This window comes from Eumetopias jubatus, unplaced genomic scaffold (genome assembly GCF_037043125.1).
Source record: "Eumetopias jubatus isolate StellerSeaLion01/CBP00866 unplaced genomic scaffold, mEumJub1_p1.0 scaffold_16, whole genome shotgun sequence".
NCBI lineage: Eukaryota > Metazoa > Chordata > Mammalia > Carnivora > Otariidae > Eumetopias > Eumetopias jubatus.
This window is the reverse complement of record NW_028274822.1, coordinates 67,177,506-67,203,671: the sequence shown is the minus strand read 5'-3', so window position 1 is coordinate 67,203,671 and position 26,166 is coordinate 67,177,506. Positions and strand designations below refer to the sequence as shown.

The 26,166-nt window shown below is 48.4% G+C and overlaps 1 protein-coding gene and 1 pseudogene across 1 annotated transcript in view; one reads left to right on the top strand and one right to left on the bottom strand.

The window, feature by feature from the left end:
- Window positions 1-8,878: 8,878 nt before the first annotated feature.
- On the bottom strand, window positions 8,879-16,415 carry LOC114202358 (peroxisomal trans-2-enoyl-CoA reductase-like; annotated as a pseudogene).
- The window catches only part of TOP3B (DNA topoisomerase III beta), a 22,385-nt gene continuing 12,438 nt past the window's right edge, over window positions 16,220-26,166 (top strand). The window contains exons 1-5 of the mRNA XM_028095515.2: window positions 16,220-16,307; window positions 22,118-22,300; window positions 23,258-23,389; window positions 24,618-24,724; window positions 25,372-25,446. Coding sequence (XP_027951316.1) covers window positions 22,231-22,300; window positions 23,258-23,389; window positions 24,618-24,724; window positions 25,372-25,446 — 384 coding nt within the window. The 5' untranslated portion in view covers window positions 16,220-16,307; window positions 22,118-22,230. The remainder of the gene's footprint in view (window positions 16,308-22,117; window positions 22,301-23,257; window positions 23,390-24,617; window positions 24,725-25,371; window positions 25,447-26,166) is intronic.

Sequence of the window (26,166 nt, the reverse complement as noted above, 5' to 3'; positions counted from 1 at the left end):
CCATGGAGGCTTTTCTTTCCCTTAACAGGTGCTATTAAATTCAATTTCTAGAAAGTACTTCTACCTCTGCCCGGATAATTTCACATTTTTGAGGACCTGACCTGTGAGTGACCATCTCCCTGTGATATGCTGGGAGTGTTAAGTCTGCAGAGACCTGCTCCCAGCACCACTGAGGACAGACAACCACATCGCGAGCCCCACTGGTCTTTTTTTTTTTTTTCTTAAAAGGATTATTTATTTCAGAGAGAGAGAGAGAGAGAGAGCATGAGCTGGGGAAGGACAGAGGGAGAGGGAGAAGCAGACTCCTCGCTGAGCAGGCAGCCTGTCGCGGGGCTGGATCCCAGGACCCTGAGATCATGACCCGAGCCAAAGGCAGAGGCTTAACCGACTGAGCCACCCAGGTGCCCCACCCATTGGTCTTTGATAGTGCTTATTTATGCATAAGATCTCTATCTTAAGAGGGTCAATAGAAAAACAAACTGAGAAGCACCTGGGTGGCTCAGTTAAGTGTCCAACTTTTTTTCTTTTTCTTTTCTTTTTTTTTTTAAGTGTCCAGCTTTTGATTTCAGCTCAGGTCATGTTCTCAGGGTCGTGAGATCGAGCCCCACATCGGGCTCCATGCTGGGTGCGGAGCCTGCTTAGGGTTCTCTCTCCCCCTCTCCCTCTGCCCCTTGCCCCCTGCTTGTGCTCTCCCTCTCTCAGGGAAGGAAGGAAAGGAAAGAAAAACAAAGGGCAGGCCCATCCTATTTGGATTGATGGAGTTATTTTTAAGTTTTCATGCCAGTCTCCTGAAAATGACCCACCCCCCACATTTTATGGAATACAGGCTTTTTCTGGGGGTTGTGAAGTCGGTCACTGTGTAGACAGGCCTCAGCTCCTGTGACATCATGGGATAGCATGGAACTTTGAAACAGGTTTTAGATGCCATTACTTACCACCTGGATGCCAGGAGCATCTTGACATCAGCACACTCCCCTAAAGGGACTGCAGAGATTCAGAGCAGCCGGGAACAGCACAGAACAAGATGCAGAAGAAACAGGAAGTAGAACCATGAAAGGAGTGGGCGAACCTGTGGAAACGAGGGACGTGTATTTAGCCACACCAAGATTAGGGTGATGCCCAGAGTGAAAGAGCATGTGGCTAGGAGTAAACAACGGACTTGGTGGGTAAGAGGTTACATGCATTGCAGGTAATTGTTTCCGGAACTTAAGATAGTCTGTGATCTCTGCCTTGTGAATTCGTCATTTGAAAAGTAGTTCAATTGATCTTAAAAAACCCAACTTAAAGAAATCACTTCCCCTCACTTTAATGAAGAGAAGACAGTAACGGATGGTTCTCAGAAAACACCGGATACATAGTGTCACCATGCCCCGACAGAGCTGAATAAAGTCTCTCCTGGCTTGGCACCCCAGTCCTGCATGAGAACCCCAGGACACAAATACATTCTCTGGTGGGATCGGGGTCCTCCACACCATCCCTGTTCTTCCTCCACGCTGAGCTCCTTCTGACTCTCAGAGCAGCCACACTTCCCGAGCTTCTGGCTTCCCTTCGAAGTTCCCCTGGGAGTGTTTCCTGCCTCCGACTCCGCACAGAGCACGGTGCCTGGAAGGCCGCGCACCGCAGCCTCTCAGGCACGTGTGTCTGGCTGAGAAAGAAGCTCGCTCTCTGCCTCCCACAAGGGCAGGGGTCACCCAGTGGGGGGACTGCCTGTGAGTCTCCCAGGCCTCTGAAGGAAGAAGCCTGGTGTGAAGGACAGGAGGGCTCAGCTGCCTGCATGTCACTCTCAGTGTGGCCTCTGAAGGGACAGCTCTAGGACACCAGTGTTGGAGAGCTTCATTGTGGTACCACAGGTGTTGAAGGAAGACTGGAGGACTCGAGGGCCTCCTGGGTGACTCAGTCCCTTAAGTATCTGACTTCAGCTCAGGTCACGATCACAGGGTCCTGGGATCGAGCCACCTGTGGGGCTCGGTGCTCAGTGGGGAGTCTGATTCGCCCTCTCCCTCTGCTCCAACCCCCAGTTCGTGCTCGCTCTCGCTGTCTCTCAAAATCTTAAAAAAAAAAAAAAAAAAAAAAGACTGGAGGAAACTATTTCAGGGTGGTCTTGAGAGTTAGCCTTTTGAGTCCTCAAACATATTTAATGGGACCATGGGAGGGGGAGAGTCAATGACCACAAGCACAAATTCACTTTCAGTTGCATAAATTAGTACTGTAACAACTTTAAAGTTATCTTAACAACCAAGAAGGATCACAGTACTCAGAATCTGTGAATCCCAGCCCCTTTTTGTCGCAGTGAGGAGACTGTTGGGCCAGAACTGGTTAGAGTCAGTTAGAAGCAGATGCCTGGCCACCGGCATCTTTAGGTCCAGAACGGCAACTGGAGACCCAAAGCCTGAGGCTTCCTTGAGTCTGAAGAAAGGGCTAAGAGAAACTGGGAGGGCTCCCTGGTTTCTGCTTATACCAGAACATCCTGTAGTCACCAACCCAGAAGCAGTGGCTCAGGGTGGAGGTGAGTGTGGCCAGTTGATCCTGGAGATATGGAGAGGAGGGAGGGCAGCTGACTTAGCATAGGCTGGGAGAGCAGACACACGGATCACTGGGCTGGGCCAGGATGTACCTGCTCTGGGGTCTGAGCCAGAGGGGGCTGACTCATGCTGGGGAGCAGCCCCCAGGTCTCTGAGGACCATCCCCACCCATACAATGAGAGGAGCACAGGAGGAGACCAAGTAGGCTGTGGGAGATACAGTGAGGCTGGGCCACCGTAGGCCATTCTACCCTTTCACTGACCTATGGGTTGCTCAAATAAAATCGTCCCCACCCAGTGCCTTCTCCAGTCTGTCCCTGAGTACTGCTTCAGGCCCGGGCCGAGCATCTGTAAAAAGGGGGCTGAGAGGGCTGTGTATGCCAGTAGTTATTTCAGAAATTTTAAAAGTGCATAAATAAATGACCACTTATGCCCAAAGAAGGGGTCCGTGCTTTGGTGGATTTTCTCCCATTCATTTGACTGAGACCATTATACAACTGATAGTAAATCATTTTCTGAACATAAAAATAACACACACTAGGGCAAAGGAATGGATGAAGACCAGACTGGGATCCAGTGGGCTCCAAATAGCGAAGGGGGTGGGCAGTGAATGAGCCCTAGGGTTGGAGAACACCAGAAAAAAACCCAAAATCAATTATGTCTGATCACCTGCCTCTCAGGAGAAGCAGAATCAGGGGGAGACTCTCAGACTGTAACTACCTGGCTCTGTGGGTTTGGCGGTAGAAGGATGGTAAGGCAACTTCCCTGAGATCAGACAGTCTCCACTTGTCTGCAGCTCAGCACCCGCCAGGCCTTGGGCAACAGCCCTGGTTTTAGACCTTGACTACGCATGCTTCCAAGTGCGGGTTTGTGGGTAGTTTCTCTCAGGGCAATGAAACTCCAGCAGTTCCCTACCTATTCTGCCCTCTAACAGGCAAGCTGTTGACAATATCGAACTTTACCTGAGCCCTGTGCACCCAGAAAACTGCCGTGGTGAAATCCCCCCAACCTTTTGTTTTCTGAAAAGCTGTGTTCTAGGAAACAGCTTACCTCAAAGAATTACCTTTCCCCATGTGACTTAGATAAGATTCACTCCCCATTCTTTCTCAGGACTCCCTTGTTTACCTGTGGCAAGGCCAGACACAGACCCTGAACCTGGTGAGATTAGAAATGTTTGTCTCCCTGAAACCACAAAGAAAAACTTTTGCTGGTCAGACAACTGAGACTTCCCCTACTTACAATCTCATCTGCAACTTGTTTGCCCCTCACTATAAAAGTATGAGGCTGAACCATTCTTCTGAGACGCTCAGATCTTTGGATCTGGGGTGCTCTCCCTGTTGCAACAGCCTACATAAAATCTCCTTACCTGTCCAGTGCATTTTGTCTTTGACCCTGGGCTACCTCATGCTCTGGGCCAAAGCCACCACCCCACACATCGCCATTCCAAACCACCCCCTTTACCCTATCGCCATACTTTTCTCCACGTTTCCTCTCTAACCCTACCAGGTTGATCTTGGAAGTTCACATCTTGATCAGTGTCATCTCAAACAGAAAAAAAAAAATTAACATCCAGTCATCAGACCAACTCTTGCTAGGCTGATCACCCTGAATAAATCAGTTTAGAAGAGAATAATCATTAAGAATAAATGCAATACCTCTCTCTCACCCTCCCCGTCTCAAGGAGAAGAGTTCTGGAAATCACTATTAGAAGGGGCCATGGGTCAAGCACATTCCAGTTTTTGCTCCCAGAAAAGTTTCCCATGCCCTCATGAAGCTTTTATTCTAATGATAGGCAGATGAAGAGACAGTACACCAGATATGTAATATACAACATGACAGGTATTAAATATGAAGGAAAATGGGAAGGGGGAAGCCACAGTGTGTAGGCAGGCTGAGACTAAACCTCTACATTACATTTTTTAAAAGACTAAATCTATAGGGGGCGGGCTCCTGGGTGGCTCAGGTGGCTGAACTGCCTTCAGCTCAGGTCATGAAACTGGAGTCCCGGGATCAAGTCCCGCATCGGGCTCCCTGCTCGGCGGGGAGTCTGCTTCTCCCTCTGACCCTCACCCCTCTCATGCTCTCTCTATCTCATTCTCTCTCAAATAAATAAAATCTTTTAAAAAAAATAAATCTATAGGGGGAAAAAGACTATAGATTTAAAAAGACTGAAAAGATATATCACCCAAACATCATGTGGACTTTATCTAGATCCTGATTTAAGTAAACAGCTTATGGGATGACTGGAAATTTGAGCCCCGACTAGGTATTGGATATCACAAAATTAAGTTCTTTGCATGTGCTAAAGTGGTGTGGTTCTATTTTATACTTTGGAAGTCAATGCTGAACTATTCGCAGATGGAGTGATGTGATGTTGGCGATTTGCTTCCAAGAAATACAGAAGGAAAGAGGAGAGGGTGTGGGTGGTGAATGCAAAAGGATTGGCAAAGAGGTGATAATTACTGAAGCTGAGTGATGAGTATGTGGGATCTATTGTACTATTTCTTTTTCTGCCTTTGCATTTCCATTGAAAAAGGCTTTTTTTGAAAAAATGCTATAGTGGGCTGAATTGTGACCCCCCCCCACCCTGCGTCCAAAATTCATATGTTGAAGTCCTCATCCCCACTTCCTCAGAATGTGACTGTATCTGGAGATGGGGGCCTGGAAAGAGGTAATTAAAGTAAAATAAGGTCCATGTGGGTGGGCCTTCGTCCATTGTGACTGGTGTCTTTATAAGAAGAGATTATGATGCAGACATGCACACACAGAGGAAACCCATGTGAGAACAGAGTGAGAAGGTGACCATCTACAAGCCAAGGAGAGAGGCCCCAGAAGAAACCAACCCCGCCAACCCCTTGATCTTAGATTTCTAGCCTCCAGAACTGTCGGTAATATTTGTTGTTGGTGAAGCCACTTAATCTGTGGTATTTTGTTATAGGAATTTTGTTATGTGGTATTTTGTTACCAGGCAGCCCCGGTAAACTAACACAAATGACTTCAAGAAATAAATGAATAAATTCTAGGGCGCCTGAGTGGCTCGGCTCGGGTCATGATCCTGGGGTCCTGGGAAGGAGCCCCACATCAGCCTCCCTGCTCCATGGGGAGCCTGCCTCTCCCTCTCCCTCTGCCTGCCACTTCCCCTGCTTGTGCTCTCTCTCTCTCAAATAAATAAAATCTTAAAAAAAAAAAAAAGAATAAAGAAATGTCAGGTGAGTTTGCTGAGTATGGCTTTCTGAATCTACAATATTCACTTTAGCAAAGCTGTGAGATTCAAATGATCACATGTTCACAAAAAGGTGTAAGATGAAAAGATGAAAACTACTCATAATTACTAGGATTTCTTGAGGTCTCACTACATGCAGGCACTAGAGTAGAGCTCTCCGTGAAATGTTTTATTTGCTCCTGCCAACAGTTTCGTGATCAAGGTAATACCATACCCATTTTATAAATGAGGTAATTAAGGGTCAAAGAGATTACACAGGCAGGTAACTTAGTTGGAGAGTGAGGTTTCGCCCCAGACCAGCTGACTCCATGCAGAACCCCTCGCCCTACCCAGGCACTGTTTCTTTGGCAGTTTGGGTGGTTTCTTTCTCATCCTTGGGAAATCCCATTTAGCTCCTGCTGCCAGTATCTGAAGTAGGACAATGGGAAGATTCTCTCACAAAGTAAGAGCACAATTCCCTTTTAGTCTCCTCTTCCTGCAGTGCAGCCTTAGGAATTTTCATCTTCAAAACCATTGCTGAATGGGGCTGAATTGGCAGTAACAGCTTTAGGCTGGCCTTTTATCCAGACACCTCCAGGATCCTTTCGAGGGGAACTCCCTAAAAATCAATAATTCACTTGAAGTAGAGCATTCCTTCATGCGACATCATGTATGGAACTGAGATGGCACTTTACCTGTATTCTGTGGAAACCTGACCTCTGTTACCATATGGGGCAGCTGTAATTTGCCAATTCCGCACTGTCTACATCCTAAGATTCTTAATCTAATGCATACATTATAAATATATGATCAGGAAGGATAATTCGAATGACCACTGTTTAACGGGACTTACAAGGCCATACAAGATACGGCCCTGCTTTCCTCTTGATCTTCACTCTTCTCCATCCCCTCATTAATATCTCCGTTCAAATGAGGCTAACTTCAGTTCCCGACACCTACCATGCTTCAGCTCATTTCGGGGACGTCTCACATGCTATTCCAATTGTCTGGAATGTTTATTCATTCTTCTTTGCCTTCCATGGTCTCTTCCTCTGAGAATCCTTTCATGAATCTAAAGACTAAACTATGGTGAACTTTAGTGTTCTTTTGCCCTTTTTAAGGCAATGTGAACCCACTTCATACTTTCCTAAATTAAACAGTTTTCAACATGTGATGAATCTTTGTTTTGGCCTCACTGGTTTTCCAAGAGAGTGCCATAGGCCGCTAGGACAAGATGAAGCAAACCAGGCAAACGTTTTCATTAATTCACATAATGTTAAAAGAGCAAGTGTAAATTGAGTACTCACTATGCATAAAGCTCAGTGCTATGTGATGTATATATTTTCTCACAGTAACTCTAAAACAAGTATAATTACTTCCCCCCTTTTAAAGATAAAAATATGAGCTTTAGAGAACTTAAGTAACTTACCAAAATTACACAGGAAGTGAGACATAGCCAGGATTTAATCACAGATCTGTGTGACTTTATTTTTTAAGATTTTATTTATTTGACAGAGAGAGACACAGCGAGAGAGGGAACACATGCAGGGGGAGTGGGAGAGGGAAGAGCAGGCTTCCCGCCGAGCGGGGAGCCCCATGCGGGGCTCGATCTCAGGACTCTGGGATCATGACCTGAGCCAAAGGCAGACACTTAATGATTGAGCCACCCAGGCGCCCCTCTGTGTGACCTTAGATCACAGCCTATGCTGCTATAACTGTCCAAAGAGGTAAGAGAAACCTCATGAGGAAAGGTTGAGATCTATGCCACGGTGGAGATGCTTGGCCCCATAGCCCCCTTTGAGCTTTCTTTAATCTTTTTTCTTTTGCTTTAACAAAGACTCCAGTTAGTAAGGGGCTTTATGCAAATTCAGTAAGAGGTTTTTCTCACTCTGCCGCACTACACTGAGTCACTCCTCGGTTCCCCGGCCTTCTGGACCTTTCAGAACCAACTCAGCCCTGCCTACACAGATCATCCATGGACATCTGGCACAGGGCACGCCCTGGGCCTTAAGAGCCTCAGCCTCGGTCAGTCCCTAGGAACTAAGGAACAACACTCCGCTAGTAGCCCGCGGAGTGGAACCAGGAACGGACTTCCGGCTCTACCGCCTGTGCTGGGGGCCACTACGTGCAACGGCCAGCCGCCATTTTGGACTCATCCCGCCGAGTTCTCTGAGGGCTCTTCTGTGACCCTCCGTGCTCAGATGTGAGTGGAAGTGGATCCAACCAGTCCCTAAGTGAGGCTCTTCGTGGAGGCTCCGAGAAGCCCTTTACCGCTGTGATATTCCTTGTTTCAGAGGTTCCTTCTTTTCTGGCATCCTAGGTCTGTTGACATAGGTCCCTCCAGCAGCGCTTCCTTCCCACATACCCTTAGAAAATGGTTTCTCCCTTTCCATGGTGCTTTATATTCTTAATGATGGCCCATTGCCTTCCTAAAACACCCCTGGGGTAAGCCTCCTGAATCTAAAGGTGTTAATTGGGTTACTGAAAGTCATCTCTGAATTAGAGATCTAGGAGTTCTCATCCTGAGATATTTAATGATAGACAAGACTTTCTCCTCAACACTGTTTCACCCGTTCTATTTGTATACTCCTTTTATGAATGAGGAAACTGAAGCTTAGCTTAAGTAAAATGGCCAGTGTCACCGAGCGGGTAAGGAGTAGAGGCAAAATTCCAATGCCAGGCTGTTCCAAAAGCCTCATCCATTTAATCAGATCTGTACTGTAGAACATAAAACATCAGGGCTGATCTGATTGACTTCTTAAGGCATGACCGTCTACGTTTTGTTTCACATTTGAAAAATATGAATACAATAAGCTTTATTGGCTTCCAGTTAAAAATAAGGAATATTAAAAATAGAACAAGTAAAAAATAATAAGGTTGTGTGTTATGAAGAACTAAGGATAGAGACAGGAACAATGATACTGCGACAAGGAAAAATACAAGGAAACATACATGATACGACAGACAGGGCAGGACCTAGGTATATATACTGAGAGATCCTACAGAAAAATGAAGAGCAGACAGGCACGTCTGGAGAGTTTCCAGCCATATGTTGAAATGGGACTTAATGCAAGAAATAGATTAAATTCCTTATCAAAATCTAAGCTCCCAGCAGGTGGAATTCTTTTGATTCTTTAAGCAGACCCAAATCTCCCTTACTTCTGTGCCTTCGTGTTGGCTCTTCTGTTAGCTTCACAAACGGGTTCTCCCGCCTCTCCAGGCTTATTCCCACACATCCTTTTGGTCTTGGCTTTTGTACTGCTTGCTCTGCAAAGCATTCCTGAACTTCTCACATATGAGCAGTCTCTGAGCAGAATTCCCACTACCTTATATGAGTTAACTGCTTTGTACCTAGGGTAAATCCAGTACTTTATAGAGATTGTTTCTTTCTTTTGATACAGCAATGAAAACAGCCCTTTTGGAGCTGTTTTCATTGAAGGGCATTTTCCTTTGGCTGGAAAAACTATTAAAAATTTGCTTTCTTGTTTTTTCATTACAGAGTAATGAGGCAACAGGACCCCCCCCCCTTTCCAACATCTAACAAGATGCTGACAGAGATAGGAGCTTAAGAAATTTATGTGTTAAAAGGATAAGGAAATGAATGGACTTCACACCCTGTTGCCATAGTCAACCCTCCCCAATCTCTCATGCCTTCTTTCTAATGAGTGGTAAGGAGAACCAAAAATCAAGTTATTCTGTTACTCCACTTAAACTTAATAAATTGTATTTTTTTATTTTTTTTAAAGATTTTATTTATTTATTTGAGAGAGAGAGAATGAGAGATAGAGAGCACGAGAGGGAAGAGGGTCAGAGGGAGAAGCAGACTCCCCGCCAAGCAGGGAGCCCGATGTGGGACTCGATCCCGGGACTCCAGGATCATGACCTGAGCCGAAGGCAGTTGCTTAACCAACTGAGCCACCCAGGCGCCCAATAAATTGTATTTTAGGGGAGGATTCCTGAGAGCACAAATTGACTCAATTCAGTTACAAGGGAATTATTGTCTGTTGAGGGAAAGAAGTTTGAATCGACTTTCATCTAACTTGGATTTACAGTCACCAGATTACATTCATTCATTCAAACATATATTGAGTTCCTAGTATGTGTCAAGCTCTGTTCTAGAAGTTAGGGATATGGTGATGAACAAACATCCAAGAACCTGCCATTCTAGTAGAGGAAAGCAGACAATCTAGGAGGAAATAAGATAAATTAGATAATGATAAATGCTACAGAAAAATAAAACATATAGTAGGCTTTGGTGGGATTTGGAGAGGAAGAGCTCTGGTTAGGGAAGTGATTTCCATGGACAACCTGGGAGCAAGAATTCGTTCTCATTGCTAGGGCAATAAGGGGTTAGAATAGCCCATTCTAGGAGAGGTATATCTCTAATTATACATACATAATTGACAATAGGATTTAAAAGATTTGTTATTTGGTTAGCTTGGTTCATTTTAATAATTTCCAAGAGCTTGAATAATTCTCCATATACTGACTAAATCTAATTTCTGGACTGCAAGTGCTGAGAGCCAGACTCCAAATTGTGGTGCCCATCCCACAGTACTGCCATCACGGACTCCTGACCAGAACATTGTCCAGCAACTAGGATGGCCCCATTAGCTCATTACTCTCTTACATCATCCTGACCCACAGTTGCACTAACTGGTGAGTTAAAAATTTTCAACTGTGAGTGCTTCTATCTTCCTAGTCTTAACTCTGTTAATTTATGGAATCACAACATTGGAGGTATTCTCACTTGTGTGCTATATGATATTGAAGTACATGGATTGAACAAAATGGTTGGAAAACCTCTACATGGGACCCCAGATATGCACAAGTAAATACTATTAATAATTTAATAATAATAACTATCATTTAATGACTCCTTAGTACATGGCAGGCACTGGGCTAAGGAAAGAAATGTGACTTAGCACACCTAATCCTCAGAACTGCCCTCTGAGTTGAGTACCTTCCACAGGGGGAGAAGAGCGTGCAATGTTAAGAACGCCTAGCTCCAGTTACTAGCTGCATGACCTCAAGCAAAGCATTCCTCAGCTATAAAATGGTATTACATACCTCGTGAAGTGTGTGTGTGTATGTGTGTGTGTGTGTGTGTGTGTGTGTGAAGGTTAAATGAGATAGTGGTTGCAACGTGCTTCATGTGAGCTTTTAGAGCTACTGTTGTAGGTCTAAAATGTGCTGTACTGGGTAGAAGTATGCACAAGCCAGCTGAAAGGAATGTGTGAGCTGATGTGAATGTTTCCAGCACTGTGTGAAGAGAGTGAAAACCAGCCACAATAACATGTTGCTGTCTTTCCTTTAAGGAGCAGATATATCTTAATAGCGTCAAACACACTACATAGTAAAAAAAAAAAAAATCTTTTTTTATTACACATAACTTTATTTTTCTTTTGAATTAAGAGGCTTTATACAAATTTGACTTCATGAACAAAACAAACCACACATCGATAATTACCATAAAGCTTTATGGATCCAAAAGTATTTGCCATCAAAAATGAGTCACTGTATAAATCTATTTTTAAAAATCATAATGATGCCACAATTTAGATTTATTGCCTTCCTTATTAATTTGAAATTATTTTATTAAACATCTTTCTTAGACATAAAAAGTCTAATCATGGGTCGCCTGGGTGGCTCAGTCGTTAAGCATCTGCCTATGGCTCAGGTCATGATCCCAGGGTCCTGGGATCAAGCCCTGCGTCAGGCTCCCTGCTCAGCAGGGAGTCTGCTTCTCCCTCCCCCATTCTCCCTGCTTGTGTTCCCTCTCTGGCTGTCTCTCTCTCTGTCAAATAAATAAATAAAATCTTTAAAAAAAAAAGTCTAATCATAAAGTATGTTAAGTTCCACTCATAAAAAAAATCTCCAATCACAGGCTAAACAACATTGGTTGGGGCTTAAAAATGCATTTATTTCAGGAATAGTTTTTGCACGGGCATAATCGATAACATTAAAAAGGCAGAAAGTGATTGGTCCATACAAATTTTTAGTTCCTATAAAATACCAAAGTGCATTCTTTTTTTTTTTAAAGATTTTATTTACTTATTTGAGAGAGAGAGGGAGAGAGTATGAGCAGGGGAAGGGGCAGAGGGAGAGGCAGACTCCCTGCTGAGCAGGGAACTGATGTGGGACCCGATCCCAGGACCCTGGTACCATGACCTCAGCTGAAGGCAGACGCCCAACTGACTGAGCCACCCAGGTGCCCCATCCAAAGTGCATTCTTGAGACGTTAAGGCATTTGGGGACAAAAGACACCTCTAGTTTCCTTAGCTTAGAGCTTGGCTTTATTCTTGAAAGACTCCTTCATCCTGGGCGCCTGGGTGGCTCAGATGGTTAAGCGTCTGCCTTCAGCTCAGATCATGATCCCAGAGTCCTGGGATCGAGTCCTGCATCAGGCTCCCTGCTCAGTGGGGAGCCTGCTTCTCCCTCTGCCTCTCTCTCTCTCTCTCTCATGAATAAATAAATAAAATCTTTAAAAAAAAAAAAAGAAGGAAAGAAAGAAAGACTCCTTCATCCTTTTGACAACAGAAACGTCCCCTGCTCCCTGAGGCCAGTTGTCATGATTTGGTATATCGAATACTCACATACACAAAGACTGGCCCCCGTCCACAAACACCAACTGTCCAGTAATAAAGGAAGCTGCAGGGGACAGCAGGAAGCAGACCAATGGGGAGATCTCCTCAGGAACTCCAATTCCCTTAGCTGGGATTGTCTTAAAGAACCCTCCAAATAAGTGTTTTGCCAAGGACCATAGTTGTCTACAGCAGTGGGAATAAATGACTCCAAGGGCCACACAGTTGATCCGTACTCCACTGCTGGCCCATTCTGCAGTGAAAGATTTGGTGAGATTGTGAACCCCTGCTCTGGCAGCTCCACTGTGTGCAAATACTGGAAATCCATTTTTAGTAAGGATAATACTGACAATAGATCCTCCGTGCTCTTTTATGTAAACTGCTTTGCACATGTAGAAGGTGCCGGTCAAGTTGGTTTCAATCACAGCATGCCATCCATTTGCACTGAGGTGTTTTGCAGGAGACATGAACTGGCCTCCTCCACTGTTTACAAAAAAAAAAAAAAAAAAAAAATGGGTCTTACCATAAATATCCAAGGTGGACTTGACCAAATTGTTCACCGCCTCTTCTTTGCCAATGTTGCATTTTATGGGCGTGATCTGAGCCTGGTTGGAGGGGGAGCAGGCTGGCCTGCAGTTCATCTGCAGTGGATTTTAGTCTATCAAAGCTACAAGATGCAATGACCACATTACACCCCAGCTGCAGGAGCTCAGTCACAATGGCCTTTCTCATACCTGTGTCCCCCCTGGTGACGATGGCCAGTTGGTCTCGCAGCAGGCTGGCCAGCAGGCAGCTCCTGCCTTTGCCCCAGTGCCCGTCTCCTCCAAGCAGCTGAGTCCCAGGAGTGCCACGGTCACTTACATAGTAACATTTTTCATACTTAAAAAAATAGCCTGTCTAAGTTAACTCGTTTTATTTATTTTTAAACATTTTATTTACTTATTTGACAGAGAGAAACACAGCAGGGGGAGAGGGAGAAGCAGGCTCCCTGCTGAGCAGGAACCCAGTGTGGGGCTCGATCCCAGGACCCTGGGATCATGACCTAAGCCAAAGACAGATGCTTAACCGACCGAGTCACCCAGGTGTCCCTACCTCGTTTTATTTAAAATAGATTCATTATCATCTTAAAAACTGACTGATATTCCATTATATATAATAGGAGACTCTGAGAAGGAAAACCAAGACAAGAGAATAGTACAAAGTCAAGTACAAATAGTACAGATTCAAGAAAACTTCCCTTAAATTTGAAAAAGCATCTTTGAAACCATATATTCCAAGGGAAATGGTGAACCTGAGAAAGCTGATCCCAATGACAAACACGAGGATGTATTCTAGTAAAATCAATAAACTTAAAAAGAAACAGACTTTGGGCATCGAGACAAAAAAAAATCACAAGAGAAAGAAAAATCAGATGATCAGACTTACTGAGAGCAACATTTGATACCAGAAGAAACTGGAATGACATATTTAAGATATTCAAGGAAGGAAAACATGAGTGGAGGAGTTTAGGTCCAGCCAAACTGACTTCCAGTATAAAGGCCACAGTTCTCAATATGCCATCGTCAGCCATGAAGGCAGAAATGCACGTGGAGCCGGCATACATAAGGTGTGAATACTAAAAACACAAAAATGCCAGAATTGACTTACAAACCATCTTGGTGACAAGAAGGTAAAATTTACCCAGCAGATGTCATGAATGTGCTGTGAGAGCCAAAAGATTTATGTCTCACTTACCTCGGGGTCTGGAGCTCTGAGCCATGCAGGCTTAACTGACGTGTCATAGGAGTGACAGTAATAACTAGCTTTGTCGGGCGCCTGGGTGGCTCAGTCGGTTAAGCGTCTGCCTTCGGTTCGGGTCATGATCCCAGCATCCTGGGATCAAGTCCTGCTTCAGCCTCCTTACTCAGCGGGAAGTCTGCTTCTTCCTCTCCCTGCTGCTCCCCCCACTTGTGCTCTCTGTCAAATAAATAAATAAAATCTTAAAAAAAAAAAAAAAAACTAGCTTTGTCCTCAGCCTGGAGCCCAGCAACAGTCAGGAGGGCCCTGGTGCCCAACTTGGAGCCAGAGAACAAGTCAGGAATCCTAAGGGCTGATTGTTGTTCTTGTAGGTGAGGACTTTGGGGACCTGGCAGTTGCTGGTACAGTTTAAGGTACATCCCACAATGTTGCTGCCACCTCCTGTGCAGGATATGGTGACCATGCCTCTCAGGGAACCCGACACTGAGGCCAGCTGAGTCAGCACAGACCGGGCCCCGAAGCCTGAAAAGATAAAGAGAGTGAGAAAGCAGTGAGAAGCCCCGCAGCCAGTGGTTGAGAACTTGGCTTCTGGAACCTGGCTGCCTCGTCTTGAAAGCTGGCTCTGCCGTTTACATCTGCACGACCTGTCTCTTTATGTGTAAAATAAGGATGAGAATGATGGTAATCATTGTTGAAATGAGAATTAAAGGCACTGATAAATAGAAAGTTGCCTAGAACGAGTAAGTACTGGGTGGGTTAACCGTATTATCGGGACCATGGCCCAGCCTATGCCCAACAAGAGAGAAGAGAGAGCCAAGATGTCTCGGGTATCCCATCCACCACTACCAGGCACCTGGGCAGGAAGGAAGGAAGGTCAAAGGGTTCCTCTGAATCTGGGTCATTTGTCAACCTAAGGGTCCACAGGACGGCCTGCCCCGCAGTTCCCTGGGAGATCTGTGCGGAGGACTCAGCTGCAGGGCTCTCCAGGCGAGAGCAGAGGGCAGCTGGTTTCTCAGCTCTGACAAGAACACTCTTGAGAGCCCCCAGAGCTGACCGCGCAGCGCCCCCTGCTGGGTCCAGGCTGCAGGTCCTATCTCCCGGTGCACAGAATGAACCCAAACTGCATTAAAAGAGCGGAGGGTCTCTGGTGTTGCCTCTCTGCCAGTTGGTCGCACCCCTTAGATCCAGTCTTAGACCTGACTCCTATAACAGACTGTGTGGAAAACAGACTGTAGGGCGCAGGGTGCAGTCCAGGAGACCAGGAGGGAGATAGGGCTTGGATCAAGATGGTGGCTGTGGAAGCAGGGAGGATTGATTGGATCTCAAACATATTTTGAGGACAGGAACGGCAGGATTTTCAGATGGGTCACAATTGAGAAGAAGAGAGGAATGCAGGGTGCTTTCAAGGCACTGGGCTTGAGCAACCAGAAAGATGAAGCTGCCATTTTGGAAAAGGAGACCTTGCCAAGGAGTGGGTTTGGAATCAGGAGTTCTGTTTTGAAAATGAATCTCACTGTGACTTTTGATTTTTGTCATTCCCCAACCTTCATTTGACCATAAAACATTTCTTTTTCCAGAGCATCTATCAGGGCTCCTATTCCAAAAAGGCAGGTTAGGGAAAGCGTCTACAGGGAGCAAGGGAAATAAATGCGTGTATACTATTATTTAAGAGATATTTAAATAAGGTCATGAAAATTATTTTAAGCTTTCCATAATCCTAATGCTTTAACAGACACAAAAAATTGCTTTTGTTGCCCAATTCGTCTTCCAGATATATTTTACACAGTTCATTCACTCCACAAACATTCATAGCATTGAAAGAAACCCGCTATACACATATCTGCACTTTTATTTTAATTATTAACGGCATATGTATATTTTCATGTTTATCATCCAGTTTTTATAATCATTATAAAATGCATTCTTGCTACCCCGGTGGCGGAGAAGAATAAGGTGGAGGATTTGGGGAGGCCGCGGGGAGGGGTCAGGATGGAGGTTTGGGACCCCCTCGCCACGACGGCTGTGAGGAGGAGTCTGGGTGGAGGGCTGGGGGCTCCAGCCGACCACGCCGAGCAGGGTCAGGCTGGAGGCCGTGCTCCCGGTACGCGCCAGCCACGGAACCCGCGGACGCGGACGTGCGCGCGCCGGCAGGCAGACGAGGGGACGCCAGCGGCGGCCGGACCCGGAAGTGGAGGTTGCTGAGCCCACCCCCAGAGCGAAAGCCGAAGCGGGAGGCCAGGCGGGAGCCGCGGTGGGGCTGCGGGTGAGCGGCGGGCGGCGGGCGGCGGGCTACGCCGGGAAGTGGGAAACGCCGGCCTTTTTCGGGCACGTTTCCCGAATGCTGGCCGGGCGGTCCCCAGCCCCGGAGCATGGGAGAGGATCCGGGCTTCTTGCATATTCTCGCCGCCTCTTTCCCGGAGGGGGTGGACCCCCACCCGGGGGCTTGCGGTGGGGGTTCAGGGAGGTGACGATGGGCCAGCGCTTAGTCCGGTGCCTGGAAGGAATAGGCGCTACAGTTTATACTCCCCTTCATCGAACCGCCCTGCAGTTCTTTGAGGTGCGGTCTGTTGTCTGAATTTGTTGTCACAGGTAGGGAAACTGAGGTTCCGGGAGGCAGTGGGCCACTCGCTGCCCCCTGGGCCCTGGCTCAGTCTTGAGGGCACTCTGGTGTGTTTCTCTCAGTTGTTGTTGATGGAGATGAAGGAGGGTCCTTTTGTGAACTAATTAGCTGGAATCCAGGGGCAGTAATTTCTCGGCAGGTGAAAAGGAAGACAAGACGATGGCCTTATCTTGCTTCTCTATCACTCCCGCCTTTGGGAGCAGGACGGGGAGAAAGTCCAACGTGGGCTTGATGGCCACTTAGCCCTGGGGTCCCTAGAACCTTGGCAAAGGTCACCTGACACTAGTCTGAATTGTTCTGAACCTCAGTTTACTCATAGCTAAAAGAAATTTACAAGTCCAGCCTTGTAGAGTGGTTGGCAAGATTAAACAAAGTAGCAGTTTATAGCAATTGCTTGCCTGTTCCCTCTTTTCCTGACTCCATGGGTATTGGGTTAAGTTACTAAGGTGGGAGATCCTAGAGCTCTAAATGCTGTTTGGACCACTGCTCGGCCTCCACTCCCAGGCTAAGTTCAGTTGTTCGCAAGATGGACAGGAAAGGACTTTAGGTACCGTCCCAAAGGCCACACACCATTGGTGGTATTGCTGGTGAGAGTTGACCAGGTAGTAACAGGCTAACCTGCTACTCTCTTTCACTTTGGGCCCTCCTAATTACAGTTCCAGTTTGGGGTGCTAACTCCCTTAGCATTTGCTGATCTCCCCTTTTGAAATAAGAGAACAAACTTCAGACTCAGCTTTAGCAAGCAACAGGATCAAACTTGATTAACCATGTAGGTTACGGAAAGAACCTGGTTCTGACCATTGATTACAGGCTTTCAGGTCCTACAAGGCTATATTACTTCCCTTTTTTAAAAAGTATACACTTAAGCATTTGTTAAAAAGCAAAAACTTAAGTGAGTAATGATGTCGGTAGAGCATCATTAGATGTTAAATGGTATAATGACAGTATGATCAAAGTTTGCAAACCGTTGCTTTCCACTTTTATTCTCATTGACTTCCCTTTTGAAATTGGAGTGTGCCTTAATGGAAAAATGGAGAGGCCCCAAGATAATCACAGAAAATTAATCACAGTTAAGACTGCAGAATTCTTTTAAGAGGTAGAAGCTGATGCAGTTAAAAAAAAAAAAAAGGTACCTGGTAAGGAAGCAGAAGTTTCAACCACAACTCAGCAAACTTCCCAGGTAACTTTTGGAAAATCTTTCTCTGAGTCTTAGTTTGTTCTTTCTTGAGGTGGCTGTATCAGTTCATCACCAGAGTCCCTTTCCCAGGATTCCATGATTCTGAATCCTTAAAGGAAGTCATATCTGTTTCCTAGTAAATCAGTGATACTGAGATCATTACAGAGTACCCATGCAGAACTGAAATATAGACTGTTGACCTAGAGCCAAAGCTGCTGAAGACCTACATGTATCAGTGTGGAATAGCGACTAGTCTGACATGTGGACAGGTGATCTGAAATCAGGACAGATGCCGGTGTGCCTTTGTCCAGTTGTATCCCTAGCCCTGGATAAATGAGGTATTCCCTTTGAAGATGCTATGGCAAAACATTTCTCTCTAAACGGATCTTTGGAAAAGAACCTGTTAATTCTTTACTGAAAAAGTGTTTAGGATCCTTAGGTATGAAGAGGAGTACTAGAAACATAAAACTTCTAGAAACTTTGACACCATAAGAAAAAGGGCCCAGCCAGGCACCTTGCCCTCTGACCTCTCTTTTCTTTGACTCCTCCTCCCCACTCTAGCACCTGCAGTTTTTGCACCCTCCCACGTCCTTCCCTCCTCCTCACCCATCTTAGAAAATCGTTCCCCTCAATCCCGGCCCCTCTCTGTCCCTCATACCGACCTAGCAGATCCTGTCCCTGCTCAATCTAGCTCTCCCCTGGCTGTCAGCCTGCCCCCAGCGCCACCTCCTGTCCTCACTGTTGAACTTGCCTTACGAGAAGAGTGGCCCCCCTTCGGGCTCCTACCCTCTCACCCACCCAGAGACGTCTCTCTGGCAGTTCCCTCCTCGCCTCCTGCATCTTCTCTTCCCTCGTTCCTCGACCAGGTCTGTCCTCGGACAAACGTGCTGATGTAGCTTCCATCTTAAAATGCAAAAGCCCACTGTTCCCTCTCCCCTCCTTCCAGGCCTTCTTGAGCTCCCCCCACTCGTGCTTTTACCTCTAGCACGCACTGATGAAACAGCGCCCCTCAGGGTCACCTGGCACCTGCAAGTCTCCAGACTCCAAGGTCAGGTCTCTGCTGTCACCTCACTCGGCCTGTGGGTATCTGTAGCCTTGGACATGGTGGTGGCTCCCCCTTGAAGTGCCTTTTCTCTGGGCTTTCAGGGTCCCACCTCTCCTGAGTCAGCTCACCTCCCCGACCCCCAGCCTGGGCTCCTTTCCCGCTCCACATGCCGCCACATGCCACCTCATCCTCCAGCAGGCAGCTCACATTGAACACACCCAACGCAGCTCCTTCCTCCCAGTTCCCATCTCAACAAATGGGAATCCCGTCCTATAACTGCCTAGGCCAAAAGCCCTGGAGTCATTCTCCACTCGCCTCACTTCCCATTCCCAGTCCTGTTGGCTCTGCCTTCGGAATCTGCCTGGACCCCAGGCTTCCCTCAGCACCTCCGCTGCTGCTCCCTGGGGGCCCAGTGACTCCCTTCTTCGAGCAGCCAGAGGAATCCCTTGAACACTTGGAGTCAGGTCAGCCTGCTCCTGCGCTACCTCCCAGTTCCCTCAGGGCAAACCCAAAGTCCAAAGCCGCCCTCCCCACTGTCCCCCAAACCTCCCTGGACATCCCCCAGACACTGCAGGGCTCACCCTGCAGTCCCTCCCCACCCCAGCTCTGCTTCGCCCCACGTGGCCCATGGCGACATGTATTGAGCATGTAGTAGGTGCTCAGTAAATAATTGTGGGATGATTGAATTCATTCCCAGCAGTGGGATTGCTGGGGATGTGCTCCTGGAGTTCTGAGAGACATCGTCAAATCGCTCCACGTAGAGGTCTTTCCAATCGAACTTACACCACCTCTGTTCGAGTTTGCCTGTCACCAGACCTTCACCCACCTGTGTGCTCATCCTGTGATTATTGCTGGTGAGACAGGCACAAGCTCATTTTACCCCTACTTTACCGTGATGGGTGTTGTTGGCCATCATATCACAAACGGCCGATTTCCTCATTATTTAGGAAATACTATTTAGGAAGTTATTTTAGCAACTAAAATCATTGCTAAAAATAAGAAAAGAGCAGTCTGGCTGGGGAGAAAATGGAATTCATTCACAGAAAAGGAAGGCAAATGCTTTTAAACACGGAGAGGTGTGTTTCTGCGCTTCTGAAGTCCTTAGATGTCTTCTCTTCATACCAAAGTTTATGTTCTCTTCTAGGATTTTTCTGGTTTCATCTTTTTGCTTAAATTTCTGCTAGATCTGGAATCTGTTTTGGTGGAAAGTGTAAAGTAGGAGTCTAGCTTTAACCGCCCCCCCCCAAGGTTGCCCAGTTGCCTCAGTAGATGTCGTGTTGTTGTTTAATACGATGTCATATTTGTCAACGTCAAGGCCGTATGTATAATGATCAAAAAAGAAAGGGCTCGTGTTTCTTTTATTTAGCCAGCAGGAATTAAGTGTCCTGTAGCAATCTTGGAACCAGCTGTCACAGTCACCAACAGTGATCCAGACCTCAGGCCACTGATGCGCGGCTGGGGAGATGAGACAGTAACTGACCGTGGCAGGGTGCGCAGTCTGTTGTAATGGGCGGGGGGACACCAGGAAGCTTCTCGGCCTGCCAGCGGGTGCTTGGAGAGCTCTTTAAACAACAGTTAGCAGTAGAGCCGGGCCTTCAGATGGTCGAGCTGCATTCTCTGGGCTTGGCGGTATATTCCAAGCAAGGGAACAGAGGCTTGGGAGTATGTTTTTCTTTAGACAGTGGTGTCTAGTTTAACTGGCCAGAGGATGGTCTGCAAGGCTAGAGGTTGCATGGGGCAGGCAGGAAGATAGATCAGAGCCCATTGGAAAAGGGCTGTTGAGTTCTGCTGGGGTCTGGATTCCCTGGCCAGTGGGTCTCAGGCCTGGTTTTGGGTCAGAACGATCTAGGTAACATGGCCTGGCATCTGCATTTTATAAAATGTCCCAGGGCAGGGCGCCTGGGTGGCTCAGTCAGTTGAGCATCTGACAACTCTTGATTTCGGCGCGGGTCGTGATCAGGGTCCTGGGATCATGAGCCCCGAGTCAGGCTCCCTGCTCAGCGGGAAGTCTGCTTCTCTCTCTCTCCCTCTGCCCCTCCCCTGCTTGTGTGCTCTTTCTCTCTCTCTCTCTCTCTCTTTCAAATAAATCTTAAAAATAAAAACAAAAATATGTCCCAGGGCATCCCAATTCTCAGCTAAGGTGGAGGTGCCGCTCTCAGCCCTGGGGAGCAAACAGAACTGTGCCCTAGGAGGAGGGCCAGCCATCTGCCCTACCCCAGCCTATCAGTCCAGATCCAAAGCCCAGAAAGTCTTCCTAAGACTGACCTGAGGTCATGGAGCCACATCAACTTCTCCCAGAGGAACCCAAATTCCCAAGGTGTTCCTCTCTAAGCCAGTTCCATTGCCCTGGTTTGTCCAATGTCTTCAAGTTTCCCTGACTTCTTTTTCTTACCTCAGGTTTGTTTTTTGTTTGTTTTTTAAGTAAACTCCACACCCAATGTGGGGTTTGAACTCACAACCCTGAGATCAAGAGTTGCATGCTTTACTGACTGAGCCAGCCGGGCACCCCGATTTTGGGGGTTTGGGTGTTTTTTGTTTTGTTTTGTTTTACTTTTTTTGGTTTTGTTTTAAAGACTTTATTTATTTATTTATTTATTTATTTATTTGAGAGACACAAAGAGCTGAGCAGGGCGAGGGGCAGAGGGAGAGGGGAAGCAGACTCCCCGCTGAGCAGGGAGCCTGACATGGGGCTTGACCCTGGGACCTCGACATCATGACCTGAGCCGAAGGCAGCCATTTAACCAACTGAGCCACCCAGGTGCCCCTTTTTTGTTTTGTTTTGTTTTTAAGTATGCTCCATGCCCATTGTGGAGCCCAACACAGGGCTTGAACTCACAATCTTGAGATCAAGACCTCAGCTGAGATCAAGAGTCGGACACTTAACCGACTGAGCCACCCAGGCGCCCCAAAGAAATTATTTGTTTTTTGGGGTGTTTTTTTTTTAAAGATTTATTTATTCTAGAGAGAGCACTTGCAAGCGGGGGCAGGGGCAGAGAGAGAGGGAGAGAGAAACCCAAGCGGACTCCCCACTGAGTGTGGAGACCAATGAGGGGCTCAATCTCACGACCCTCAGATCAGACCCGAGCTGAAACCAAGAGTCTCAAACCAAGACGCTCAACCAACTGCACCACCCAGATGCCCCTGTTTTTCATTTTGTAAAGTGAGTTCCCTTCTTAGTGGTAGAGGTTCCACTGGAAGTATCTCTGTTTTCGGTGTGTCTCTTCTCTTCAGGAGTCAGCGCTGACAGTAGTGTTGAGCTGCAGAAGAGAAGTTTCTGACCTTCATTGCCATCTCTCTGAGACTGGAGTGTGAAGGGCCGAAGTCCCTGGCAGGTTTAACACAAGATGAAGACCGTGCTCATGGTTGCAGAAAAGCCATCCTTGGCCCAGTCCATTGCTAAAATCCTCTCTCGAGGTAGGGAGGACAGACCTCGGCGGTTGGGGGGGGGGGGGGGGGAGGACTGTAAGCACGGTCGTTTCTTTCTTTCCCCAAGTGGGACCCCGCCTCTGGAGCTGACGTGCTTCAGGACAGCAGGCACTACTGCAGCACCTCAGTACTAGTCACTGTGGGGTGCGCTTACTGCCACAGCCAGTGTGGGCCAGGGCTGGGACTCCCAAAGGATCCAGGCCCAGGTCACAGCCTGGCACCAGGCAAGCCCCTGTAAGAGCACTGCGCCTGTCAGGCTGTTGGGCATAAGCAGCAACCAGCCCTGGTAACTTACACAGAAAGAGAATTCACTGGAAGAAAGAAGACAGAGCCAGGAGCCCACCCTAGTCTAAGTCTGACCCCGATCTTAGACCCCAGTGTAAGTGTGAGGCCACGCCGCGGACACTTGCCACCCCAGGACCCTTGCCCCTGCTTTGAAGGTTACAGCTGCAGCTGGTATGCCTCGCGTCACTCGAGAGTAGCCACCAGGCTGACCCTTATCTACAGCCCTCCTGAGATGCCAGGCTAGCCCCCTCTGGCTACTGAGGCAGCGGGTGGGGTGCTGCTTCCCTTCTTATCTCTGAATTCCCTCCAGACAGGAAGGGTGCCTGAGTGCTGGGTACCTAGAAATGGCCCATGCCCACCGTGACCTCCCCTTGGCTAGGACAGCGGGCTGGCGTCTCTCCGAAGGGAAGGGGAGAGCTGAGAAGTGCCCAGTCCCCAGAGGCCGAGGGGCTGTCAGTGGGGAGCATGAGAAGACATCGGGGGACTTGATAATGAGGAGGCCCCCAGAGGCCTTCAAGTGAAGTTGGAAAGAAGTGAGGCAGAAATGCAGCGAAGGGCCCAAGAGTGCCTGCTCTTGAGAGTGTTCAGAGAGGGCGCGCCTGGCCTTCAGCCAACCCAGGGCTCTGCGTGGTGAGCCATCACTGTACTTCTTCCTTGCAGGAAACATGTCCTCACACAAAGGGCTGAACGGAACGTGCTCAGTGCACGAGTACAGCGGGACCTTCGCTGGCCAGCCCGTCCGCTTCAAGATGACGTCTGTCTGCGGTCACGTGATGACCTTGGACTTCCTGGGTGAGCCCCCAAGCCCCTTCTGACGGAAGCCCTGCAGAGTGCTGTCGTGGTTCTAGTTGGAGCCAGGGGAGGGCTCCAGGCAGAGAAGTGTGTGCAGAACCCATGAGTCCTGAGGCCAGTGGATCATGAAGAGGTGACCCGGGGTCCCTGGGTGAGGTGCCCAGAACCCAGGTTTTGGAGCTCAGTGCCCCCTGGTTCCCCATCCCAGAGACACCGTTTAGTCACTGCAGGCCCTATGTTCCTTCTTCCTGTGCTTCCTAGAGGTGGTGAATGCCCAACTCCGGGGGCCTGGCCTGTGCAGGCGTTCAGGAAGTGGCTCCTGCTGAATGTAACTGTTGCCCATGGCCATTCGGTGGCCGTCATTGTCACCCTTGCATCTTTGCTCTCTGTCACCTTGGAAGAGCCAGCTTTAGTGACCCAGCAGAGCCAGGTGCAGGGCCCTGTGGTTGACAAGAGTCCACCTCCAGGGGCTCATGGGCTGGGACTGGGGCCTCTCTGAGTTTCTGTCCTACATGGGTGAAGTGGGTCTTCCGACAGTGCCAGCCACTTCCCAGGATTGTTGGAGGACTCAGTGTGACCGTGAAGGTAGGGAGCTTAGCATACAGCAAAGTCTCAGCACTTTTTGCTGCTCAGTGACAGCAATGACATTGATTCAGTTGTGTAGCCAAGCATTTGGACTCTTGAGTTTTTTCACCAGCCAGCTGGGATTTGAACTTGACTCTATTTGACCCTGTTCTCCCAGGCTGCACGAAATGGGGACTAAAAGAAAGAGGGCTCAGCATGCAAGCACTGAGCCCTAAGTAGAGAAGTAGGTGGAGGTACCACTCATGAGGCTCAAAAGATTGGTTCCCCGCAGGGATCACCTGAGCACCTGGCCTGTGTGCGTTCACGTGCTGGGTGGGGGGAGAGTTGCAGAAATTCAGGCTGGGAGAGAAGGCAGAAGTACGAGTGGTGTGGTTCAGTGCTCTGGCAAAGTGAGCCAGCCCAGGAATGGCACTGCCAGCCACAGGGCACGTCCTGAAGTGAGGCTGGGGCGGTGGCGGCCCTGCCCAGGGGTGGCTCCTGGGGGTGGCCATGGTGTGGTGTCACCTCGGCAGCCCAGGGGAACGAAGGCCCAGCTCCGCCTCCAGTTGTGGGGCTGTCCTGGGCAAACTGTTCCCCAAGCCGTCCCTTTCCTCCTGGGGTTATGACCGTTGCAGAGGTCAAGCTCTGTGGCTATGGTTTGTAGGAAAGTACAACCGATGGGACAAGGTGGACCCTGCAGAGCTGTTCAGCCAAGCGCCGACAGAGAAGAAGGAAGCTAACCCCAAGCTGAACATGGTGAAGTTCCTGCAGGTGTGTGGGGCGGGCTAGGGCACCGGCACCTGGGAAGCCTCCATCCCTGGCTTCCGGCACTGCAGGCGGCCTCCCTGAGTCCTTGCCCCTTTCATGAACCTGGAGGCCTTTGCTGGAAGCCCTGGGCGGGCCTCCCCACCCTTTCTCTGAGCGCCCTGTGCTGGCGCATGAGGCACCTTTCAGGCCTGTTCCTCGCCTTAGAACCATCGACTGGCCCACCAGGGCAGCCCTGTCACTCAGTCCTGGAGAGCAGAAATTCTGCTTTTTAAATCGGTGGTGGTGGTGGTTTTTCTAGTTTTAAAACAAATGCATACATATTATGGAAAATATTAGAAAGTAGAAGGAAGAAAAAATTATCTATAATCCCACAACCTAAGACAACCACCATTAACCTTGAAGCTTATCTCATTTCAGCCCTCTTCCCGTGCAGTTTTTGGGGTTAAGATGATATTGCATTATAACCTTTTTGTGTCCAAAAAACTAAGTTCTGAGCAAAGTTCTCTGAGTGGCGAAGGCAGCCTAACTGCCTAGGCCCTGCTCTGGGCACCCGTCCTCCTCCCCAGGGCTCAGGGGCCGGGCGGGAGCACCGTGGGTGGGCACTGCCGGCTGGGCCACGGAGGTGCCAGTCACTGTATGCTGTGTGGCAGGTGGAGGGCAAAGGCTGCGACTACATTGTGCTGTGGCTGGACTGCGACAAGGAGGGGGAGAACATCTGCTTTGAGGTGAGAGGGGGCCCCGCTGCAGTCCTCACTTCAGGCCTTCCTGCCGACCGTACCCACAGTCACCCCATTCCAGCGGCTGCAGCCCGGGAATCCGCTACATTGCCTTAGAAATGCCTTTTCTTTCCTCCTTCATTTTGGAAACTGCAGAGACACTTTCAAACATATGGACGCTACCAAGGGCGAAGGGATGTTACTTCCCCTGCTGGGGTGCACTGTGTGAGCCAACAGAAAGGGCAGAATTTTCTTGGTGGATGGGAGAGCGTTGGTTTTCATCATCCCAGCCTACTGGGCACCTCTCAGGGACCCTCGGCCGAGGCTGGTTGCCACTCGGCTACGTTCCTCGCTCCTTTCCTCTCCTCCGGCCTTCACTGTCCTCTCCCCACCCAAGATGCCCTTGAGCCTGCCTCAGCTGCAGCTGTGGCACCCTCACGCGGGTCCTGACTGCAGGTGTCCTCTGGTGCCGCTCACCCTCCTGCCTCTGCACCCCCAGCTCTCACCTGGGGCCTGGCACACCTTGGGGCTCAGGAAATGCTTCCTGTGTGACAGAGGGAGCTCAGGGCACCCCCCCATTCCCGCACAGCACCCTCAGTAGACACGATCACACTTTGTCCCTTCCCAGACACTCCTCTCCTGGCCCTTCCCCTACAGGGTTGCTCCTCCCCTGGGGGGGCCTTTGCATCTGGGGATGGAGGCTCATAGGGCTTTCTCCTCTCCGAAACA